The following is a 21271-nucleotide window of genomic DNA, read 5'->3' on the forward strand; positions in this document are numbered from 1 at the left end:
TTTTTAATTTTTTTATACAATTAAAAAATTACAGTATAGTTGTTTACTATTGTGTTAGTTTCAGATGTACAGTGAAGTGATTCAGTTATACATATGTGTATATTCTTTTTCAGGTTCTTTTCCCTTATAGGTTATTACAAGATATTGAGTATGGTTCCCTGTGTTACACAGTAGGTCCTTGTTGGTGATCTAGAGTGAGACAGTTCTTTTTTTTTTTTATATTTATTTTTATTTATTTATTTGACTGTACCAGGTCTTAGTTGCAGCGTGTGGGATCGAGTTCCCTGACCAGGGATCAAACCCAGGCCTCCTGCATTGGAAGCAAGGCGCCTTAGCCAGTGGCCCACCAGGGAAGTCCCTAGAGTGAGACAGTTCTTGAGGAAAGATTTATCTTAAGTGATTGTCCAGTTAACTGCACATCTGTTAGTGCAATTGAGAACCTGCTGGAAGGGATGACAGATGGAGTGAGTTGGTAGGGTGTCCTGGGCTGCCTGGTTGGTTGGAAGCTTGCGAAGGTCCTACATACCAGGGACCCCTTCAGGCCTGCTTGAGGGAGGTGGACGTGGGTCCCAGAAGTCCCCCTGCCCTCCTTCGATTGCTGCAACAGTAGAAATGCCTAAAATGCACAAAAACACCTTTTGCAAGTTTACTTATTTACATTTCCCAAATTGATTTCTTTTTGTGAATTAAAAATTAAAAAAAAAATTTTAGTTTTCTTATTTCGGTACCTTTAACTGGAGATTGGCAAATGAATGAAAAAAAGTTAAAACTGAAAAAAAATACACATTCAAAATATATTCAGCTAATTAGGTATTAAAGATACATGGACAGCCAGACTTTCAAGAAACCTTTATTGTAAGTTGGTGACATGCATACTTCTAAGATTCTCAGAGGTGAACACCAGGCTGCCCTGGACCCTGCATAGATGTATCTGATTCTGTGGTCTGGCCTCCTGAATGCAGAGGATGGTGAGCTAGGCTGGAGGGCCAGCCACGAAGGTGGCGTCTTAGCTCACCTTTGGAGCCCCTGGGTGCCATGGTTTTGGGGGACAGGCCCTTGGTGGATGAAGTGACCAGTAATGGGCAGAGCTGCTCCTGGTTAGAGGCCAGATTGAGGGGAAGGTTTGAGTGGAGGCTGCTTGGGCAGGGGGCTGTGGCCAGTGGGGGCGCCTGTAGCCAGGCAGTGGGTAAATGAGCAGTGCATAAGTGGAAGTTAGGGTGAGGGCAGGTGAGGGGGATGCTGACCTGGCAGGTGGGCTGGGTCCAGCAAGCCTGGTTCTTCTTGTGTTATTACTGACAAATGGGACTTCGTCAGTAATGCTGACAAATCCTGGCCTCTGTGGAGCAGAGTGGCGGCAGCTCAGGGCCGAGCAGGTTTGCCATCGTCGTCCCCTCTTGCTGGAGTGCCCCGTGGAGCCTGTTAGTATCTCCACAGCCCATGCAATAGGAGCAGCGGGATGTGGGTGCTGAGGGGCACTAGAGTTGAGTTTGAATGCTTTCAGAGCCTGCGGGGGCTCATTCAGCCCCACGCTGTGTTGCACACAGTGAAACCGAGGCCAGGAGAGGGCAGAGGTCAGTGTGGTCAGTCGCCAGGTCAGATGGGGTTTCCCCAGAGGCCTTCATTTCTCTTAAACCACCTCCCCTGGCCCATGCTCCCCCCACGCTCTGTCCTCCCTCTCCTGTGCCTCGACCACGCCCCCTCATCCTGTCGCTTCCTGGCTGCAGCCTCTAGTCCTTGGTCTGAAGACAGGACACTGGCATTGAAGCAGCTGAGTGTGCAAGAGCTGGGCTGGGGAGGCGGAGCTCTGAGGGCTCGGCTGGTGGGGCCCCCTGGGTGGATAAGTGTTCCCTTCTTTAACACTGCTACTCTTGTTCTGATGATCAATAAATTGTGAATTGTTAGTAGGGGCATCATTTATCAATAACCTGCTATGAAGAGATGATGGGTTTCAGAGTCTTTGGGGATTTTTAGCCATTTCCATCTGGCATTCCTGTTGGTGGCCAGCTCTGTCTTCCTTTCTGCACAGAACTGGCTGCTTTCGCTATCAGAGGCCTGGTGAGCCAAAGCTTTGGGACCTTCCTTCTTTTTCACTCTCCTTGTGATGTTGTGGACTTAAGTTGTGTCCTGGTCACATTCATTTTGTTCCAGATGAAGATTCCCAGTCTCTTTATTCCAACATCACTCAAAGCTCCTCATTCTTTAATTTTTTTTTTTTTTTTTTTAGTCCTTCAGGGTTTTTCTTTGGAGAACAGTGAGCTGGCGGTTCTCAGGAGCTGTGGGTGGGTGAGGGGAACGGAACTGTCCTCATCATGGGCCCGCTGTGTCCCCCAGTGTGGCTCGGCCTCCCTCCCTTCTTGCTCTGGAACTTCTAACACACCTGCTGTGCAGGGCCACCTTTGCACCCACCCAGGGGAGGGGCCAGGGGAGCCGTGACTGACCCCCTGCCCACCCTCACGCTTCCTTGCAATTCTGTCACTTGGAGCACTCCAAGCAGGCTTGATACTGCTTCCTCAACAATATGCTCTAAGACTGTTCTGCCTTTTGGGGAAAAGTGGAAAAAAAAAAAAAAAAAGAAACGTGGCATCAGAGGGTCTCCCCGTGGCAGCGCTGCGTCTGCTGTGCTCTGACTTGTGATCACAGCCCATCATGTGCCTCCCGCATCTCACTCCACTGTGGGCCTGGAGAGGCCCTGCAGGCATCTTCATGGCCCACAGGGGATTTCTGAGCCCTGCCCACCTACAGGTTGCCTTGATTTCTCTTTCCAAGAGCTTTAAAAACCATCTCCGGTTTCCTTGCCCAAATGCCTCCTCTGACACTGCCCTCACTTCCAAGGGTGGTCTCTTCTGGGGGCCTCAGGGCTTCAAGCCACCCTCTGCTGGAAGCTAGAGCCCAGGGACATGAGCGGCTGGGCGGGTGGAGCGCACACTGGCCCTGCAGTCTGACTTCAGCATCTACCCGTTGCGTCTTGTTTTCTCCCGTGAGTTGACTGTGGCACAATTTACGTCCCACAAAGTCCGCCTGTTGTTCGGACGGGTTTGCAGAGTCCTGGGCCTCCCCACAGGATTAGCCTGCCTTCTCAGTCAGGGAACTTGGGGTCAAACCTTGACCATTCCTGGGGCTCCCGGGACCACGTCAGATGTTCCCCATGGCTCTTACGCTGGCCCCCGGGTAGGCAGCAGGCATGAGCACCCCTGATCAGGTTGGTGGTACACAGAGCAGGATCAGGGTCCTGGGACTGGGACCTTGGGCTTGTTTCCCTTCTGTGGCTGCCCTGGGTAAGGAGCGGGGAGGGGAGGTGCGGTGCCTCGTGAGCTGAGCAGTGGCCCTGGAGTTTGGGGGAGCCAGCCTGGAGGGACCCCGCCCATCAGGGGCCACAGCTCAGGGGTCAGGCTAATTAGGTCAGGAGACCACCGTCCCATCCAGGCTCCTGCTGTCCTGTGCTCATGGCACTATGGGAGCAGACTGCAGGGTCCCAGCTTCCACCCTGTGTCTATGTTTGTTGCAGGTCCGTGGCTGAGGCCACTGAGGTGGACTTGAACATGCGTGTGGGGCTGCACACCGGCAGGGTCCTCTGCGGGGTCCTGGGCCTGCGTAAGTGGCAGTATGATGTGTGGTCCAACGACGTGACCCTGGCCAACGTCATGGAGGCCGCCGGCCTGCCTGGGTAAGTCCGGGATCCTGAGGGCAGGGGTAGGGGATAGTACATGGCCCTTCTACTTGGAGGGCCTGGAAGCCTGGCCATCCTAGCCCCCATCGACAATTGGAGGGGCGTGTGCTGGGCTGACTGAGACTCCTGGGCTTCACGGAGAGCAGGCAAGCTGACAGGAGGCGGTGGTGACCGAAAGCCCCGTGTCTGCCTGGCTGGGAGCTGTCCAGAGTGCTGACTGCTGCTTCTCACTTCACTTTCTTTCTCAGACTTACACAGCGGAAAGCATTGTGGTTTAGCGCCCCACTAGGGAAATTAACAGATTTTCTTCTAGAATGAGGATGTGTTTCTTATTGGTCCGTGCACTTCTAATGTCTCCTAATTACAGTTGCCTGCCTTTGTCTCATTTTATTCAAACCATTCCACAGAGCCAAGGCATTGTATTGCTGTAAAAACATTAATCTGAGAGCTGAGCGGGTGCTCCCCTCCTTCCATGAGCGGTGGGCAGCAGGGGGATGATGTGATTGCAGGAAGGGGGCTCTGAGGGACACTCATCTCTCAGTCACACCCTCCTGCTTTCCTCCCCTTAAGGGGTTCGTGGGCTGTGCTCGCACCTGCTACCGGGCCCAGCTGTGGTTCCCAGGGGCTAGAGCTGAGTGTTAGACACTTGCACATGTGTGTCTGCTTTTGCACACTTCCTCCGAACTTCAGGGCAAAGCTCTGTGCCCTCTTCTGTGGCCCCTCTGGCCCTGGCTGCCTGTCCTCTGCCTGCCCCCAGGCATCCTGTTCTCACCCTAGAGGCCTGCTGTCCTCTGGGCCACATCTTTCCTCCTCCCTCCTGGCCTGACCTCAGTGGGGAGTGTAGAAACAGGGGTCCCCTTTCTGTGTGTTGAGGCCCTGAGCGTGGCTGAGGGCCAGGTGGTATCCGAGGCTGCTCGGCGCGCTCTGGAGAGTGGCTTCGAAATCAGGAAAGGGAGGCTTATGGTTCTTGAGGAAGTAGCGAGCCTGGAGATTAGAATCCAACAGCAGAAAAAGAGAAAATCTTCCTCAAAGCCTCACTGCATCTGTCCCAGGAATGGCCACAGCATTTCTGCATGCTCAGTTGCTTCAATTGTGTCTGACTCTTTTTGACTCCATGGACTGTAGCCCTCCAGGCTCCTCTGTTCATGAGATTCTCCGGGCAAGAATACTGGAGTGGGTTGCCACGCCTTTCTCCAGGGGATCTTTCCAACCCAGGGATCAAACCCACGTCTCTTATGTCTCCTGCATTGGCAGGTGGGTTCTGTACCAATAGTGCCACCTGGGAAGCCTAGGACATTTCTAAGTGAGCTCAAAAACCCTGGCATTGTTGTCTTCAACCAGGCTGCCTTTGAGCATCCCCCGGGGGGACCCTGGAAGGCACTGACTCCTCCCTCCCGCACTCTGTCCTTTAGTGCTCCCCCCATTCTGTTCTCTGCCCTTCAGAGCAGGGTCTCAGGGGGGTCACTGTAAACACCTTCTCACTGTGTCTGCCCCCTCCCCCTCTGACAGCTGTGCTCACAGCTGCTTGTCTGGCACAAAGTCCAGACCATCAGCCAGCAAGGAGGTGATAGGAGCTGCCCACCTCCATCCTCCCCTGCCTGCTGAGATCCCACGGGTCCTACCTGCTCTGCAGCTCCAGGTTTAGGACAAGCACAGGGACTTCCCACCGTTAGGGAGCTCTTCACAGGCCCCCTCACCTGGCCAGGGCCTCTTTCAAGTTGGGGCTGACCTGTAGCTCTGCTCCCCTGACTCCATCTACCAGACCCCCAGGAGGGGCCTCATCCCCCGTGCCCGCTCTCTACTTGGCTTCCTTCTTTCCTCTTCTTCTCTACCCCACCTTTCGGAGACACTCCTCTCCCCGCCCCCACCAAAGAAGGACCACCAGCCAGGAGCATGGTGATTACAGAGCGCCTGACGGGTACAGCGCTGTTCCTGGAGGGGAGTGTCGGCAGCAAAGACAGAGGCCCTGGCCCCAGTGGGGTTCACATACTTGGGGGCCACAGGGAGCACTCTGGGGAGTGCACAAGAGGGGAGCATGACACAGGGCTGGGGGGCCCTTTTTCATCAGTCAGACTGGGTCTTCCCAGGCACCGAGGTCAGTTAGGGACTCACAGGCCCTCGGGGGCACTGAAACTCTGGAACTCCACACTGAGCACAAGGAGGAGGGAGAATGAGAGTCCCTGAGAGAAGGGGAGCCAAGAGGCAGAAAGAGGAGCAGGGGAGGGGCAGGGTGGTGAGGAGGAATGCAGGGAATGCAGGCGTCAGGAGGAGGGCCTGGGGAGGAGGAGAGCCCTCAGCTGTGTTCAGGGCTGCACAATGAGGACCAGACATCAAATCAGCTGTGTGTGGCCAGAAGTGGCCTCAGCAGAGGGTTCCGTGCACTGCGGGGTTGGGGGTACAGAGGAGGCAGAGCATTGCCATTCCCCCTGCAGGGCCTGACACTGGGCTGAGTCCTCCCGCCCTGGGGATTTTGGGGACAGACCACGGCCTGGGGAGAGGCCTCCTTCTCCGTCACTTTGCCGCCCTCTGCATCCTTCGTCATCCCTTCCGCATCCTGACACTTGCTTCCCTCCTCCTCTTCAATTCCCCTCTGGCCCTTTTTCCCCTCTGCCTGCAGCTCTCTCTGCTCTCAACCCTTCTTTGCACATGTTCCCCTCCCTCTGGGTCCCCCTAATGCTCCTCCCCACCTTCCAGCCCTCTGTGCTTGTGCCCCAGGGAACCTAAGTGGTCCTTCCAGAGCTTGCCCGTGGGGAGGGGATATCCCTGCCAGGACCCTGCAGAGTGTCAGCCCTGTGGGGGAGGCCCCGCTTTGACTCTGAGCAGGGATGTCCACGCCCTTTTCCACAGGAAGGTTCACATCACAAAGACCACCCTGGCGTGCCTGAATGGTGACTATGAGGTGGAGCCGGGACACGGACACGAGAGGAACAGTTTTCTGAAAACTCATAACATTGAGACCTTTTTTATTGTGCCCTCGCATCGGCGAAAGGTAGGCTTCAGAGCGCCTCCTGTGCAGAGCCTTCATTCTCCTCAGATCGCTGCTTCTCAGGCCCTGAGCTCTGCGGACTTGAGGGTGTTCCCACTGACCTTGTGTGCTGGGCCTGGCCTGCTGCACGTGTGGGGAGGGCTGAGGGGAGGGGCGGGAGGGAAGTTGGATTTGGGGCCCTGGGGTCCTTAAGGGCTGGGCCATCTGAGTCCTCCCGCACCTCCCTGGGCCTTTGCTGTCTCTCCTGCAAATTAGGTTTGAGAACCTTCTGCAGGAAGTCAGTGATGGATTGTACTGTGGATCAAGGGGTGCTGTGCACAAAGGAAGGTTTGTGACCATCCTGTGTGGGCACTAAAGGCCACTCCACCCTGGGGAAGTGATCTGGACATGGTCAAGGGTGACTGAGCCACTTCCAGGCTCAGGCGAGGGCGCAGGGCTCAGGCGAGGGCACAGGGCTCAGGCGAGGGTGCAGGGCTCAGGCGAGCGTGCAGGGCTCTGGCGAGGGCGCAGAGCTCAGGCGAGGGCACAGGGCTCAGGTGAGGTGCAGGGCTCAGGCGAGCGTGCAGGGTTCTGGCGAGGGTGCAGGGCTCAGGCGAGGGCGCAGGGCTCAGGTGAGGTGCAGGGCTCAGGCGAGCGTGCAGGGTTCTGGCGAGGGTGCAGGGCTCAGGCGAGGGTGCAGGGCTCAGGCGAGGGCGCAGGGCTCAGGTGAGGTGCAGGGCTCAGGTGAGCGTGCAGGGTTCTGGCGAGGGTGCAGGGCTCTGGCGAGGGCGCAGAGCTCAGGCGAGGGCTCAGGGCTCAGGCGAGGGTGCAGGGCTCAGGCGAGCGTGCAGGGTTCTGGTGAGGGTGCAGGGCTCAGGCGAGGGTGCAGGGCTCAGGCGAGGGCGCAGGGCTTATGCGAGGTGCAGGGCTCAGGTGAGAGTGCAGGGCTCTGGCGAGGGTGCAGGGCTTATGCAAGGGTGCAGGGCTCAGGAGAGGGTGCAGGGCTTAGGCGAGAGTGCAGGGTTCAGGCGAGGGCACAGGGCTTATGCGAGGGAGCAGGGCTCAGGTGAGGGTGCAGGGCTAAGGTGAGGGGCGCTGGACACAAGAGGCTGTGGTACTCCTTCTGGACACAAGCAGGTCAGATGTGAGGGAGAGCTTTGGGTTTCGCTGTTCTGGTGCTTCCCTGGTCTAGCCCTCTCCAGGCTGGGATGCAACGCACCCATGTGGCATGGGGACCTTGGATGGTGTAGCACTGGCAAGGCGAGAGAAGTGGGGCTCAGGGAAGGACAGGTAGGGTGAGGTGAGCTGATTCCTGGAGAAGGCGAGTGAGTGTGCATGAGAAGGGCAGGTGTGAGGTGGACTGGAGGAGGGCCGGGTGAGAGGTTTGGTTGGCCAGCTTGGGTGAGCCTGGGAACAGAGGAGCAGAGGATGGGGCCCAAGGAGGGAGGCCTGGGAGCGGCTGCTTGGATGCAGGAGGTTCTGAGCTGTAGGAGGGAGCCTTGGGGCCCCACGTGGATGCCGCCCTGTCATGCAGAATTAAACTACAGCATCAGTCAGGGCTGTGCTTTGAGGATGAGCAGGATGATGTGGTTTGTACAATGAGCAGCCCCTTTGGAGAAATTTGGGGTGAAAAAGGGAGAGAAAAAGGCAAAAGGCAGAAGGGGAGGTCTACAGGAGTGACCCTGGTGGGCCGGTGGGTGACACTCACCAGCGTGGTGCAGACCTAGCTGGGTGATGTCCACACATCCACCCCGGGATTCAGGCATTGCTCTGGTTTCAGAGGCATTGGGTAGAGTTGAGAGCTGCATGTTTGGGGACTGGGTTGTGGTTCTGTTCCCTGGCGAGCAGCAGGCCTTGAGCTAGCTGCCTGTGACCCCTCTGCCCCATCACATTTGCGCTCCCCGCCCGAGAGGCAGGCCGTGCCTGTTACTCACAGCGTATCTCTGTGCTGCATGTCTGCACAGATATTTCCAGGGCTGATTCTCTCAGACATAAAACCGGCCAAGAGGATGAAGTTCAAGACCGTGTGCTACCTGCTGGTGCAGCTCATGCACTGCCGGAAGATGTTCAAGGCCGAGATCCCTTTCTCCAACGTCATGACCTGTGAGGACGACGACAAGGTAGGCTGGCCCTGCTCCCGCGTGCCGGCCCTGCCGAATCCCCACCTGTCTGTCCTCCTAGTGCAGTCCTGCCGTGGTCAGCTCCATCAGCCCCGCCCCTCATGTTTCATAGTCTCGTAAATGCTCTTTGGAGCTAGGCTGCTTTGCTTTCCTGCAGAAACCTTTTTATTATCTTGTATTTTTTTTCCCCCACAAGTTGACATTCCATGGATTTATCGGTGAATTCGAGCTCAGATCCCCCAGATGTTTAAATCTGTCCTCTGGATATTCACACGTCAGATGTTGTATTGCTGCTTCTGGGGACTCCTTCCCCTCTGTCTGCACCCCAAGAGCCTCAGCGTGGTGTCACCACAACATTGTCCTTCACCTCCGTGGGGAGCATCTCTGACCATCTGCTCCCTCCTCTCTGGCTCTCATATCAGAGACTCCCCTTCCTCGGTTAAGTCCCTCTAGTTGATGGTACACGGCCTCCAGGCTTGACAGAGGTTCCTTTTGGAGGTGTTCCTGCAGGGCAGCCTGGGTGCAGGACTTTCCATTTTTCTTCCTGGGTTGGTTTCTTCTTGAGTCACCTTCCGACCGTCTTTAGTCTTCTGCTGGAGTTGGCTGGGGCCTGGGGTGAAAGCATGGAGCTGAATGGGGAGGCACCACTGTGGCTAGGGGTGGTCCTCAGTGTCTGCCTCAACCACTCGACCCTTGTATCTGTAACCCCCCTGATCCCTTCCCCTCTAGGGAAGACCCTGGTCCTCTGGGAGCCTGGGGTGAAGCCTTGTGCTCCATCACTTCATCAGTAGCTCTGAGCATACTCTTCCCAAGTCCTCTTGTCATTGGCCCTCCAGCCCCTGTCCTGCACCAATGGCTGCACCTTCTGAATATTCTCGCTTTCATCGTCGTCTGTGTTCTTGAATCTGTCAGTGACTGATTGCCTGTTTCCTGAGATTGCATTGCTGCCTTCTGCACTCTGGTTTTCTCTGCCTTGTGGGTTTTATGCCTTTAAAAGGAATTCCTTCACCACAGTTTCAGTGGCTTTTTAGGAAGAAGCAAAATCCTGCTGACTCTCACTTGTGGTGCCTTATTCTAGAGGGAGTTTTTGTGGTTTGATTACGGGCTTCTATTTGGGAAGACTTTATCTTGAAACGCAGTAAGAGCTCTGTTGATGGAGAAGTCTCCCAAGGAGATTGGTCTTTCCTCTGCCTGCCACGAGGGAGTCTTTAAACTAAATGCCCGACCTGTGGTTTCTAGATGTCCCAGGATGCAGGCGCATGCGTGCACATGCCTTTGGTGGAGAGTCAGGTCTAAGACAGGCCAGCGTCTTCACTGACCCCACTGCTTAGTCTCTCCTGGTCGTGGAGCCTCTCAGGGTCTGCGGTTCAGCCAGATGTCTATGACTTCACTGCCCATCTTGCTTGGGCCCTGGGTTTTCTGTGAGCCCCATGAGAGCGTGATGGCACCATTCCCTGGCCTGAATTCCTATTGACCTATTGTTTCTGGCCTCTGGTCATTTCCCTTACTTTTTTGTCAGTTCAGTTGTTCATTTCACAGTATGAGTGGGTTGATTTTTTACCCAGAACATGTAACAGGAGCACTCTCAGGCTTTCCTGTTTGCCAGCTTGCCAGAGTAGAAATACTGACTTAATCGCCGTCTTCTTCCTGCAGCGCCCCCACCCCCCCAACCCCCTTGACTCAACTTAACCCTCCAGAGATGGGACTGGGGGAGGGGAGTGAGGTGTACAATTTAAATACATGTCCAAAACTCAGTGTCAGGATAAATTTCCTACATGCGTGCTCAGTTGTGTCCAGCTGTTTGCAATCCCATGGACTGTAGCCCGCCAGGCTCCTCTGTCCATGGGATTCTCCAGGCAAGAATAGAGGTTGATTTCCCACTCAGCTCCATACTTTCACCCCAGGCCCCACCCAACTCCAGCAGAAGACTAAAGACGGTCGGAAGGTGAATCTGACCACCCAAGAAGAAAAATGGAAAGTCCTGCACCCAGATTGCCCTGCAGGAACACCTCCAAAAGGAACCTCTTTCAAGTCTGGAGGCCGTGTACCATCAACTAGAGGGACTTAACCAAGGAAGGGGGGCTCCTGATCTCCAGGAGCGGGTTGTCATTTCCTCCTCCAGGGGATCTTCCCGACCCAGGGACTGAACTTGGGTCTCCCTTATCTCTTGCACTGCAGGTGGACTCTTTACTGCTGAGCCATCTGGGAAGCATCAGGATAAATAATAGTGCAGTATTTTTAAAAAATCAAGTGTAATCCAAAAGAACCCACAATGAACAAAAAATCAAATTTTAGATGAAGCCAGGGCAGTGCAGAGTCATTGACCTGGAGCCTGAGGCAAGGGCTGGTGTCCCCAGGACTCTTCAGAGAAGTTGGGGTGGGGAGAGGGGAGAGAGCGAATCATTCCTGTTGGATTGCCTGGGAGGGTGGGGTTCATAAGATTGAGGAGCTGAAGCTTTTCCTGGGCAGAGCCTGCTGACCTGTGAAAGGAGCCTGTGACCTTTGGATTCAGACTGTGTCTGATGAACCCACACAGTTAGCGTCAGTCTCTCGTTCTCAGGGACTGAGCAGCCCCTCAGTGTCCTCGCTTGGACCTGAGAGTGCCAGCAGCAGACCCTACCCAGCCCACGGCTCCTTAGTTGAGGAGGAATCACATGCTGGGCTCGCTGGCCACCTTCTCTGGCTGGTGTCTGCAGCCCATCCTCCTGGCCCCATGGCCCAGGAACCCAGGGAGCCCTGCAGCTCCACCCTTCCCATCCCTGCTCTGGGGAGACCAGCCATGCTCAGGGCCCCTTCTCTCCTTCCTTTCACACCAGAGTTCAGATTCCTGGATTCTTCCCCAAGCCTGTCACTTCCATGGCTCTGTGGTCCTTCTGTCTCCCCTGGGAGCATGAGGGGTGGTATCCCAGGTTTCATCCTCAGCCCCTCTGTCCCCACAGTCTCCCACGGGTCTCCCCTGGGGGTTCAAGGTCCTTAGACCCCCGCTCCAACATCCCCGACATCTCTGGTACTTGGGACACCTCTGTCGCTGCCTAGCTGGCCCCAGACTGAGGATCCCACAGCCCAGTCCTGTGCTCTGCTCTCAGATGCCCTCTTGCATCCAGCCTTCTTCTCCCTCCATCTCTCTGTCTTCTCCAGACTCTGATCCCTCGCCCCCAGCACACTCAATTCTCACCTCTTCTCCCCCTGGACAGCCTCTGTGGGCCCAGGCAGCTCCCCTGCTGGGGAGGCAGAGAGACAGCGCAGCCCCCATGGGCAGGTGCCAGGGGCTGGGGGCCCAACTGGGAGCCCAGACTTCTGCTGCTCTGCTCTGTGCCCTTCATCACTTTTGCCCTGTGATAGTGGAAACGAGTCCAGGATGCGGAGGGCGCAGTGTTGGCACCATGGGAGTGTGTCAGTGGGCGAAGACAGGGCAGTGACAGGCAGGTGGCCCGGGCTGGGGAGTCCATGGTGGTCTTGAAAGGATGGAGTGGAGAGGCCGTGCATGGGCAGGGCTGGCCACCAGTGGGGGTATTTGGGAAGGATGACGTGAGTGACCCGTCCAATGACCTCGAGCAGAGCAGCCCCTTCTCTGGGGCCATTTTCCCCACCGGGTCCCAAGTCCTACATCTGCTTTAGGATGAGGTTGCCTCATCTTTTCTGTTGCTGTCTTCTGTTCACTTTATCTGCACCTCCAGGCCTGACAGCCTGATGGAGGTGTTCTTGCAGATGGAGCTGGGAAGGCTGGCGGGATTAGGACAGTGGGGTCCACCACTGTCTGTGCCTTTGTGCTGCATTTGTGAGAAACTGTGTCCCAGGGTCTGGGGAGTGTGACTCAGGTGTATGTGGTCAGCCTCAGAACACAGCCTGTCTTGGGTTCCCCTGTTCCTGGCCTCTCCTGGATCAGAAGTGTGGGAGCCCAGAGTAGGTCGGCCACTAGGTGGCGATACCATGCAGGTGCCTGCAGGGCAGCCTGAGCTTCCAGGCTTGGTTTTAGAGCTCCTGAACAGCCCAGTTGCACCCCAGTTTCAGACCGTGCCCAAGGGGCTGCTCTCCTTAATACACAGAGACAAGCACCTGCAGTAAAACCCGACCCCCATGTGCTTACACTTGTTCTATTTCTTCCTTCAGTATTCCCGATTATAAAAGAACTCTATTGTGGAAAATATAGAAAAATACAAAAATTCACAAAGAAGAAAATGAAAACCATTCATCTAAAATCTGACCACCCACAGCCAACCTATTATTAATATTTTGGTTCTTCTAGCTTCTTAGATGTGTTTATATTTACACATTTAAAAAAATAAAATTGATGGGATGATATACACTGTTTGATGCTTTCTTTCACTTGCCAGTGTATCATAAGCATTCCCTTATATTGTTGACTGTTCCTCAAAAATAGGATTCTTAAGTCATTGAGTAAATCTCCAGCCTAAGGAGAGAGCATTTACTTACTCCACTTCTATTGATATTTAGGTCATTTCCGCTTTTTGTGTGTGTTTTCTTTTAACCAAAGTAAGTAATTCACAGCCTTTTTGCTCACGAATGTGCATTTACATTTCTGATCACTTGTAAGATGAATTTCTCTGCCTCAAGTGTCAGTTCGAGAGTGGGTGTGTAGCGGATTAGAGGTGGTGGTGCCAGTGTCACCCATGGCAGCAGGTGGGAGACGTGTCTCCCCAGCCCCGGCCAGTGTGGGAGATGCTCTCCCTAAAACTGCCAGTACATTTGTCCCTTCTGGAATGTACACCAGGAGCCTCCCAATTTCTCGTTCCCTTTTCATTTTAATTTATTTATTTTATTGGAGTATAGTTGCTACACGGTGTTGTGTTAGTTGCTGCTGTATGACGGGGTGAATCAGATACACGTGTACATACATGCCCTCCCCCTGAACCGCCCTGCCACCTCTCTAGGCCGTCCCAGTGCAGACCTGAGCTTCCCGTGTTGTGCAGCGGCTTCCTCTAGCTATCTGCGTCACGCATGGTCGTGTGTTTATGTCAGTGCTGTTCTTTTCATTTGTCTCACCCTCTCCTTCCCTCCCATGTCCGCGTGTCCATTCTCATGTCTGCATCTCTCTTCCTGCCTTGAAAACAGGCTCATCTGTACCATCTTTCTAGGTTCCATGCTGCTGCTGTTGCTGCTAAGTCGCTTCAGTAGTGTCCGACTCTGTGCGACCCCATAGACGGCAGCCCACCAGGCTCCCCCGTACATATGTGTTAATACATGACATTTGTTTTTCTCTTTCTGACTTACTTCACTCTACGTAACAGGCTTTAGGTTTATCCACCTAGTTGTAGGCATCCTGTAGATGTTCTTCATCAAGTTGGGGAAGTTCCCCACCATTCCTTGATTTGTGATGATTTTTATCATGAGTGGGTATTGAATTTTGTCAAAAGATTTTTTAGTTGATGTGACCGTGGGTTTTTCCATGTGGTGGCTAATATGGTGTTAATATGATAGCTTGTGTGGAGTGTTCAAATATTTAAACCTTACGTATCTAGAAAAGTTCATGGTATAGACTTCTATTTATATATTGCTGAATCCTATTTGTTAATGTTTTGCTAAGGATTTTTGCATCAATATTCATGAGGGATGTGCCCTCAAAAGTAGTTTTCTTTAATACTCTCTTAGTCTGGTTTTGGTATCAGGATAATACTTTATAAAGTGAGTTGGGAAGTGTTGACTTTTATTTTCTTAAAAAGACTCTATAAAATTGATGTTAATTCTTATTCAAATATTTGATAGAATTCACGATGAAACCATCTCAGCCTGAAGATTACTTTTTTATGAATTTTTAAATTATGAAATAAATTTATGTAGCCATTATAGAGCTTTTCTATTATTATCTTTTCTGTTGGGTGAGTTGTGGTAGTTTGTATGTTTCAAGGAGTAGGTGATTGATCTAAGTTGTCAAATGTATTTATAATTAAAAATTATTTTTTTTCTTGATTTTTTTTGGCTGTACGTGGCATATTGGGGTTCCCCAACCTGGGGTTGAGCTTGTGCCCCCTGAAGTGGAAGCACAGAGTCTTAAACACTGGACCATCAGAGAAGTCACTGAGTTGTCAAATTTATATGTGAACTATTGTTCATAATATTTCCTTATTATCCTCTTGATGTCTGCAGTGTCTGTAGTAAATTTGCTTCTTTCCTGAATTTGTTTATGTATTTCTCTCTTTTTCTTTGTCGTGCTTCCTAGAGATCTGTTGATTTTATTGATATTTTCAAAGAACAGGTTTCATTGCTCTGTGCTCTGTGTCCACTGCACACGAGTGGGGTCCCATAACCCTCCATGTGGTGCCACTATACAACCGCCACGTGACCCCACTTACAAACACAGAAACCCAACCCAAGGATGTGATAACTCACCTGGGGTCTCCTCACTAGCAGGTGGAGGAGCCAAGAATGCATCTCAGATCCCCAAACCTGCCCCTGCCCCAGACTCTGCCAGATCCTCGGCAAGGGCCCAGGAGGATGGGGCGTAAGAGCTCTTTTCTTTGCTCAGTAGAGACTCTGACCATATCCCTGCCTTTCTTTCTGTAATGGTCAGCGGAGGGCACTGAGAACAGCCTCGGAAAAACTCAGAAACCGCTCGTCTTTCTCTACAAACGTTGTCCAAACCACCCCCGGCACACGTGTCAACAGGTACATCGGCCGCCTCCTGGAAGCCCGCCAGATGGAGCTGGAGATGGCAGACCTGAACTTCTTCACCCTGAAGTACAAGCAAGCTGAGCGAGAGCGAAAGGTGGGTGCCGGGGGGCTCAGGGTGGCTGGGAGTCAGAGGCCCCGGGGCGTCCTGGGGATGTGGGTGCAGCTCTTGCTCACTGTGGTGGTCCTAGGCGTCCTTGGCGCCCTTTCTCCTGGAAGCTGGCGGCTGATGGTCTATTTCTGTGTCTTCTAGTACCACCAGCTTCAGGACGAGTATTTCACCAGCGCCGTGGTTCTGGCTCTCATTCTGGCCGCCTTATTCGGCCTTGTCTACCTTCTAATAATCCCACAGTAAGTGCCATTCTGGGTCCGTCAGTCATAGGAGGTTGCCAGGAATCCCTTTCTTTTCAAGTTCAGGTTTGATTCCTGTGGTCACTCTCCCACGGTGCCCTGGCTTTTGGAGACCGCCTGAGCCACATGCCAGTTCTCCATTACCTGGAGGACCTAGCTAAGCATGCCTGATGGCAAATGCATGGGACTGCTCACTCTCGGTTGTTAATTTTAAATGTGCTCAGTCCTCAGACACCACGTATTTTCAGTGTACTCTGTCCACAGCACACGCACTGTTGACTTCGTGGCGCTGACTGCAGGAGATAACACAGGACCGCCAGTGGGGCACCCTGGCTTCTGGGTGCTTGTCATTTTCAGAAACATTCAAATGAGGACAAGTAGCCTCTGGAAAGGAACAAAAACATAAGATTTTAATAACACTGAATCATCCTAAATCAAAGTGAGTGACAGTGCTGGTTTCTTGGCAGGAAAGACCCCGCTTTTCTTCTAGATGTACCACTTTCTTCATAAACCTCCCAAGTGGAGCAATTCAACTGTGAGTTTCCAGAAGACACTGGAAGCCAGCCCCACTCCAAGACCCTGTGGACACACAGTGGCCACCTGGATGGCCTACTAGGAGATTCAGCTTTCTTAATAAAACTCTTCTCAGATGAAGCCCAGGAAGAGGGCAGTGCTCAGCAGCCAAGTCTGTGCAACCCTAGCCCTTCCTGCATGTGGAGGGCATCTCTCGAGCATTCCTAGGACTAGAGAGACCCTGGAGCGGGGGCACTTAGAAGTTGGAGTGGGCACAGGAAGAGCCTGTCTCCTAGAAGAGGACTGGCATGGGCTAGTCCCCAGAGACCACTGTGTCTTCCTGGGGGCTGGGACCTGCTGGGGGAGGGGAGGAAAGATGGCATCTCTCAGGCGCCTGTCGCTTGCCCCGACCTGCAGTGACTGTATGTCTTCTGTTGTAGGAGTGTGGCTGTCCTGCTCCTGCTGGTGTTCTGCATCTGCTTCCTGGTGGCCTGTGTCCTGTACCTACACATCACCCGGGTCCAGGTACGTGTGTGTGTGTGCTCTGTACCTGCATGTTATCTGGTCCAGGTACGAGTCTGTGTGTGCCTTGTACCTACATGTCACCCGGGTCCAGGTACATGTGTGTGTGTGCTCCGTACCTGCATGTTATCTGGTCCAGGTACGAGTCCGTGTGTGTCTTGTACCTACGCATCACCTGGACGGGTAAGTGATGGCCTCTGGCTGCCCTCTTGGCAGGACAGGTCGGGGCAGTGGAGGCAGTTTGTCCCCTTGCCTCCCTGGCAGGTGAAGAGTTGTCTGTGTGGCAGGAACGTATCAGCCTGTCGCGTGCCGGTGCCCTGTGGACACAAGGGTGGTGGTTGACAGTGATGGAGCGAATGAACGCGTGGTGTGACACTGTTCCGTGCTGGTGGAGAGTCCTGCGGCTTGTCGTGTGTTCATGTCCTTGACTGGGGCGTCCATTCTCTCGAGGATGCTTCCTTTACGGATTGAGCTTGTGGTCCTGTGTCATGTGAGGCTGCTGGGAGAGGACTCTGTCTTGTCTCACATGCCTTTCTCACGTCCTGAGCCTTCATCATCAAACATCTCATGTCCTCACCAGACCCCCACTTGTCACCTCTGCCAGACCCAGGGTTATTTTCCCACAACTGTTGAAAACAGCTACTTTGGGAGAAGATTGAATCAGTTTTATTTAAATTCTTTATTATTCATAGGTAACTTCTTGAGTTAAGAAAAAAAAATTCTACTTACTCAAACCACATTCCCAGATCCTTGATTTCATAGATGGAGTGGCGTCTGGTTCGGTAAATTGAAATTTCCCACTTCAAATAAGATTGCTTTATTCACCTAATTTCGAGTGAAAGCAAGTTCATGTTAATTTCTATGGCCTGTTGCATTCGTCCCCAGTGTTTGGAATCTGTTCCTGGTGGACCAACTGTTCTCCTGGCAGAGGTGGCCCTGACTCCACCAGCCCCTCTCTTTCCATCTACTATCACCCGCCTCCGCCCTCACCTGTGGGCCTGAGCATTTTTTCTAAGTGTGTGATTTTTGACTCAGTGCTGCAGCCCATGGTCCTAACAGCTGGTGGCTGCAGGTCACCCGCCAGCAAGTGTTACCTATCCCACATCCGCTCTGTTGACCCTGCGCTGGGCTCTAAGTTCACTGCCAGGCTTGTGCAGAGGCCTGTGGGGAGGGGTCAGACTGCAGACTCTGACTGGTGGGCAGTGGGGCTGGGAACAAGCCTTCCTGCAGAGGCCAGCACGTGTGGACATGGGGAGACGCAGGTGGGATGGTCCATTGTAGCCAAATATCACCAAAAAAGCCTCGAGTCAACTGTGACATAGAAGTGGCGACAGCCAGGGCTTCTGGCTGAGGGCAGCCAGGCCCACCTGGGACCTTCACCCACACAGTTGGCGCCCCCATCACTAGGGACTAACTGTGGATCATGTTCTGGGGGAACTTTTCATTGTCATGTCAGTTCAGCTACCTTTTTTCTGTATCATGATAAACTACTTTTCATGCTGTTGTTAGGTCTGTGTGTATATTTTATATGTGTATCTATCTATCTATGTATATACATATGTATATATATGAATTGTATTGGTTTGTGTGTGTCTATATATATATATATATATATTTGCTCATGAAAAAGAAATGATAAATTGACCAAATTAACTGTGAAAAAGGAGGCTATTAGTCTTAAGATGAACAGAGAGCCCTCCTTATTCCGTGTGTATGTGCTCTGACGCCTCTCGTTGCTCCCAGCAAACAAGTCCAAGCTCTACTTGGGTCCCTGTGATTGTCATTACTAGAGAGGTATTTAAACTCTCGTGTGTTTAATCAAACACAGTTGTAGGATCATGCATTTAGTATTGAATGAAGAGTCTCAGTACCCTGAGGCTGGGAGTCACAGCTGTTCACCGTTGTGTGATCCAGGGGCTCAAATGGCCTTAAATGATAACAGGAATTTATTGGCCCATATATTCAGGAAAAACCAGAGGGAGGGAGGGAGGCGGGGAGGGTGGGCCCAAGGCTGGTTTTATCCAGTAACTCCTTTTTGCTACTGGAGACCAGTTTTCTCTGGGTCTTCTCACTGCCCCAAAGCTTCCCTTCCTTAGGGTGGCCTAGAGGCCTCAGTAGTCCTGCTGTGTGTCCACGTCCACCCACCGTGCTCACAGGGGGAGGGGGACACACCCTGGGCAGGGCTTGCCCAGCCTTGGCCAGTGGCCCTCTTCTCCTCGCCTCCCGAGAGACTCTTGTCCCGCTTTTTGCAGCACTGGAGCCAGGCCTCACTCCCGGTGGCGCCCTGGGGGCCTCTGAAGTCCACTGGACCAGAAGGAGCAGCTCAGGGTTTGCTGAGTGAAAGTGTGTGCAGCCCGTGCTTCATGGGGCTGAGGGCTTGAATCCCCTGCCCATCTGTGGTCTTGCCCAGGGCTCTGTGGGAGAGAAGACAGGGAGGGTGTGATTCAGGTCAGTAAACAAGCAGGGCTGGCGCCACTGCAGAACAGCTCATCTTTCTGAGAAGCTCAGAGGAGACCCGTGTTTCAAGGAAAATACAACCTTGTAGGAGCCTAGAACTGGGACCCCGATCCATACCCACCGCCATGTGAGCTGGAGCACCCACTGTCTGTGCTGGGTTGTAGGATGAGTGAAGTTGGCTGGTGGTGTCTGGGCTGCGTTTTTTCCCACCTGTAGGGCAGGGATGGTAATGACCCTGACCTCAGAGCAGGGAGTTAGGGGGATAACTCTCTAGATGGCCCCAGGCTCCCTGACGGGTCAGTGTTTTCTGTAAGGTCACTGTGGTCTCTATTTTTGGTTTCATTTCTAATTTCAGAAGTGTGAGGGATGGTACGGGGAGGGAGGAGGGAGGAGGGTTCAGGATGGGGAACACATGTATACCTGTGGCAGATTCATTTTGATATATGGCAAAACCAATACAATATTATAAAGTTAAATAAAATAAAATTAAAAAAAAGAAGTGTGAGTCTAAAAAGAACTTCTGTCCATGAAATCATTTGTTGAATATTGCACAATGTTTAAATAGACTTAAAACATAATAACTGGACAAAAATTATACAAAGCCTGTGTGAAGAAAATGATAAAAGTTAAAGTCTATAAAGGAAGCCACAAATAAATGGGAAGTCTTTACCAGTTCTGAGATAGAGGGATGCAACATTAAGTCTTTACCAGTTCTGAGATAGAGGGATGCAACATTATGAAAATGTCAGCTTAATCTCTTTGATGAATTTCAGTGCCAATCAGTGTCATAGAGTGGTGGGTGGTGTGGCCCTTTTAAATTTAAGGATGTCAGTTTTCATTGTTTAGTTTGGGCAGCGTTTTCACCTGGGAGATGAATTATATGAAAACAGCCAAGAAATGTGTGTGGAGGATGAATAGTGGGTGAGAATCTAGCCACATACAGATGGTGCGGATGTTGTGTATCATGATTAATTTACTGTGGACATGATTGGCTTTGCGATAAGAAGCAGGTTTTAAAGTAGCATTTTGTCGTTCAGTGTTTTCCAGGGTGCCTGACCATCCAGATCCGCACCGTCTTGTGCATCTTCATCGTGGTCTTAATCTACTCTGTGGCCCAAGGCTGTGTGGTGAGCATCTCTGCTGGGTGCAGGGATGGGGGCTCCCCTGCAGGGACCACCCTGGAGGTCCTGTGAAACAAGAGGGGTCAGAGATCATCCTGGGGTGCCCAAGGAAGCGGGGGAAAGGCAACATCTCCCAGTGGAGGAAATGTGACGTCCTCCTGGTAACTGGGGCCTCTGCCTTTCATTGTGTGCAGAGGACGAAGCTGAGGCAGAGAAACAGGAGGAGGTGGTATGGGGAGGAACAGAACGGAGTTGAGTGGTTTGGGAGGATGGTAGGGGCCTTGTGTCCCCCTGGCCCAGATCCTGGGGCTCTCCCTCTAGTAGTGAGGAGCCCAGAAGGGCCATGAGCAGGCAGGAGTGTCCGAAACTGGGCTGTTGGCACCAGGGGAGTGGGTTGGAGCCGGAGGCCATAGCGGGCTAGGAGGAGGGTGCGCCCTGTGTCCTGAGTGGGGTCCCTCCCACGCTCCTGGTCCCTCCATCCTCCTCCAGGTGGGCTGCCTGCCTTGGTCCTGGAGCTCCAGTCCCAACGGGTCCCTGGTGGTCCTGTCTTCTGGGGGCCGGGACCCAGTGCTGCCTGTCCCGCCCTGCGAGTCTGCGCCCCACGCCCTGCTGTGCGGCCTCGTGGGCACCCTCCCGCTGGCCATATTCCTGCGGGTCTCCTCCTTGCCAAAAATGATCCTGCTCGCCGTGCTCACCACCTCCTACATCCTCGTCCTGGAGCTCAGCGGGTACACGAAGGCCATGGGGTAGGTACGCTGCTCCCGCCAGAGCCGCTGGCCAGGCGTTGCCAGCGTCTGCCTGGGGCCCTGTGTTCCAGTCTGCTGACTAGAAACTCGTTGAGCTGGGGTTGCTCCCTGTCTTCACCTGGGCCCGTACACTAGTGAGTTCCTGGGTTTCTCTGTGGACGAGGCTCTCAGCCTGGGTCATT

The 21271-nt window shown here is 53.1% G+C and overlaps 1 protein-coding gene across 1 annotated transcript in view; it reads left to right on the forward strand.

Moving 5' to 3' along the window:
* ADCY1 (adenylate cyclase 1) overlaps window positions 1-21271 on the forward strand; it is a 103957-nt gene that overhangs the window by 50590 nt on the left and 32096 nt on the right. The window contains exons 6-13 of the mRNA XM_070369411.1: window positions 3506-3664; window positions 6515-6656; window positions 8597-8752; window positions 15282-15476; window positions 15633-15730; window positions 16684-16768; window positions 20260-20349; window positions 20833-21089. Coding sequence (XP_070225512.1) covers window positions 3506-3664; window positions 6515-6656; window positions 8597-8752; window positions 15282-15476; window positions 15633-15730; window positions 16684-16768; window positions 20260-20349; window positions 20833-21089 — 1182 coding nt within the window. The remainder of the gene's footprint in view (window positions 1-3505; window positions 3665-6514; window positions 6657-8596; window positions 8753-15281; window positions 15477-15632; window positions 15731-16683; window positions 16769-20259; window positions 20350-20832; window positions 21090-21271) is intronic.

The sequence above is a fragment of the Bos mutus genome, chromosome 4, assembly GCF_027580195.1.
Source record: "Bos mutus isolate GX-2022 chromosome 4, NWIPB_WYAK_1.1, whole genome shotgun sequence".
Taxonomy (NCBI): domain Eukaryota; kingdom Metazoa; phylum Chordata; class Mammalia; order Artiodactyla; family Bovidae; genus Bos; species Bos mutus.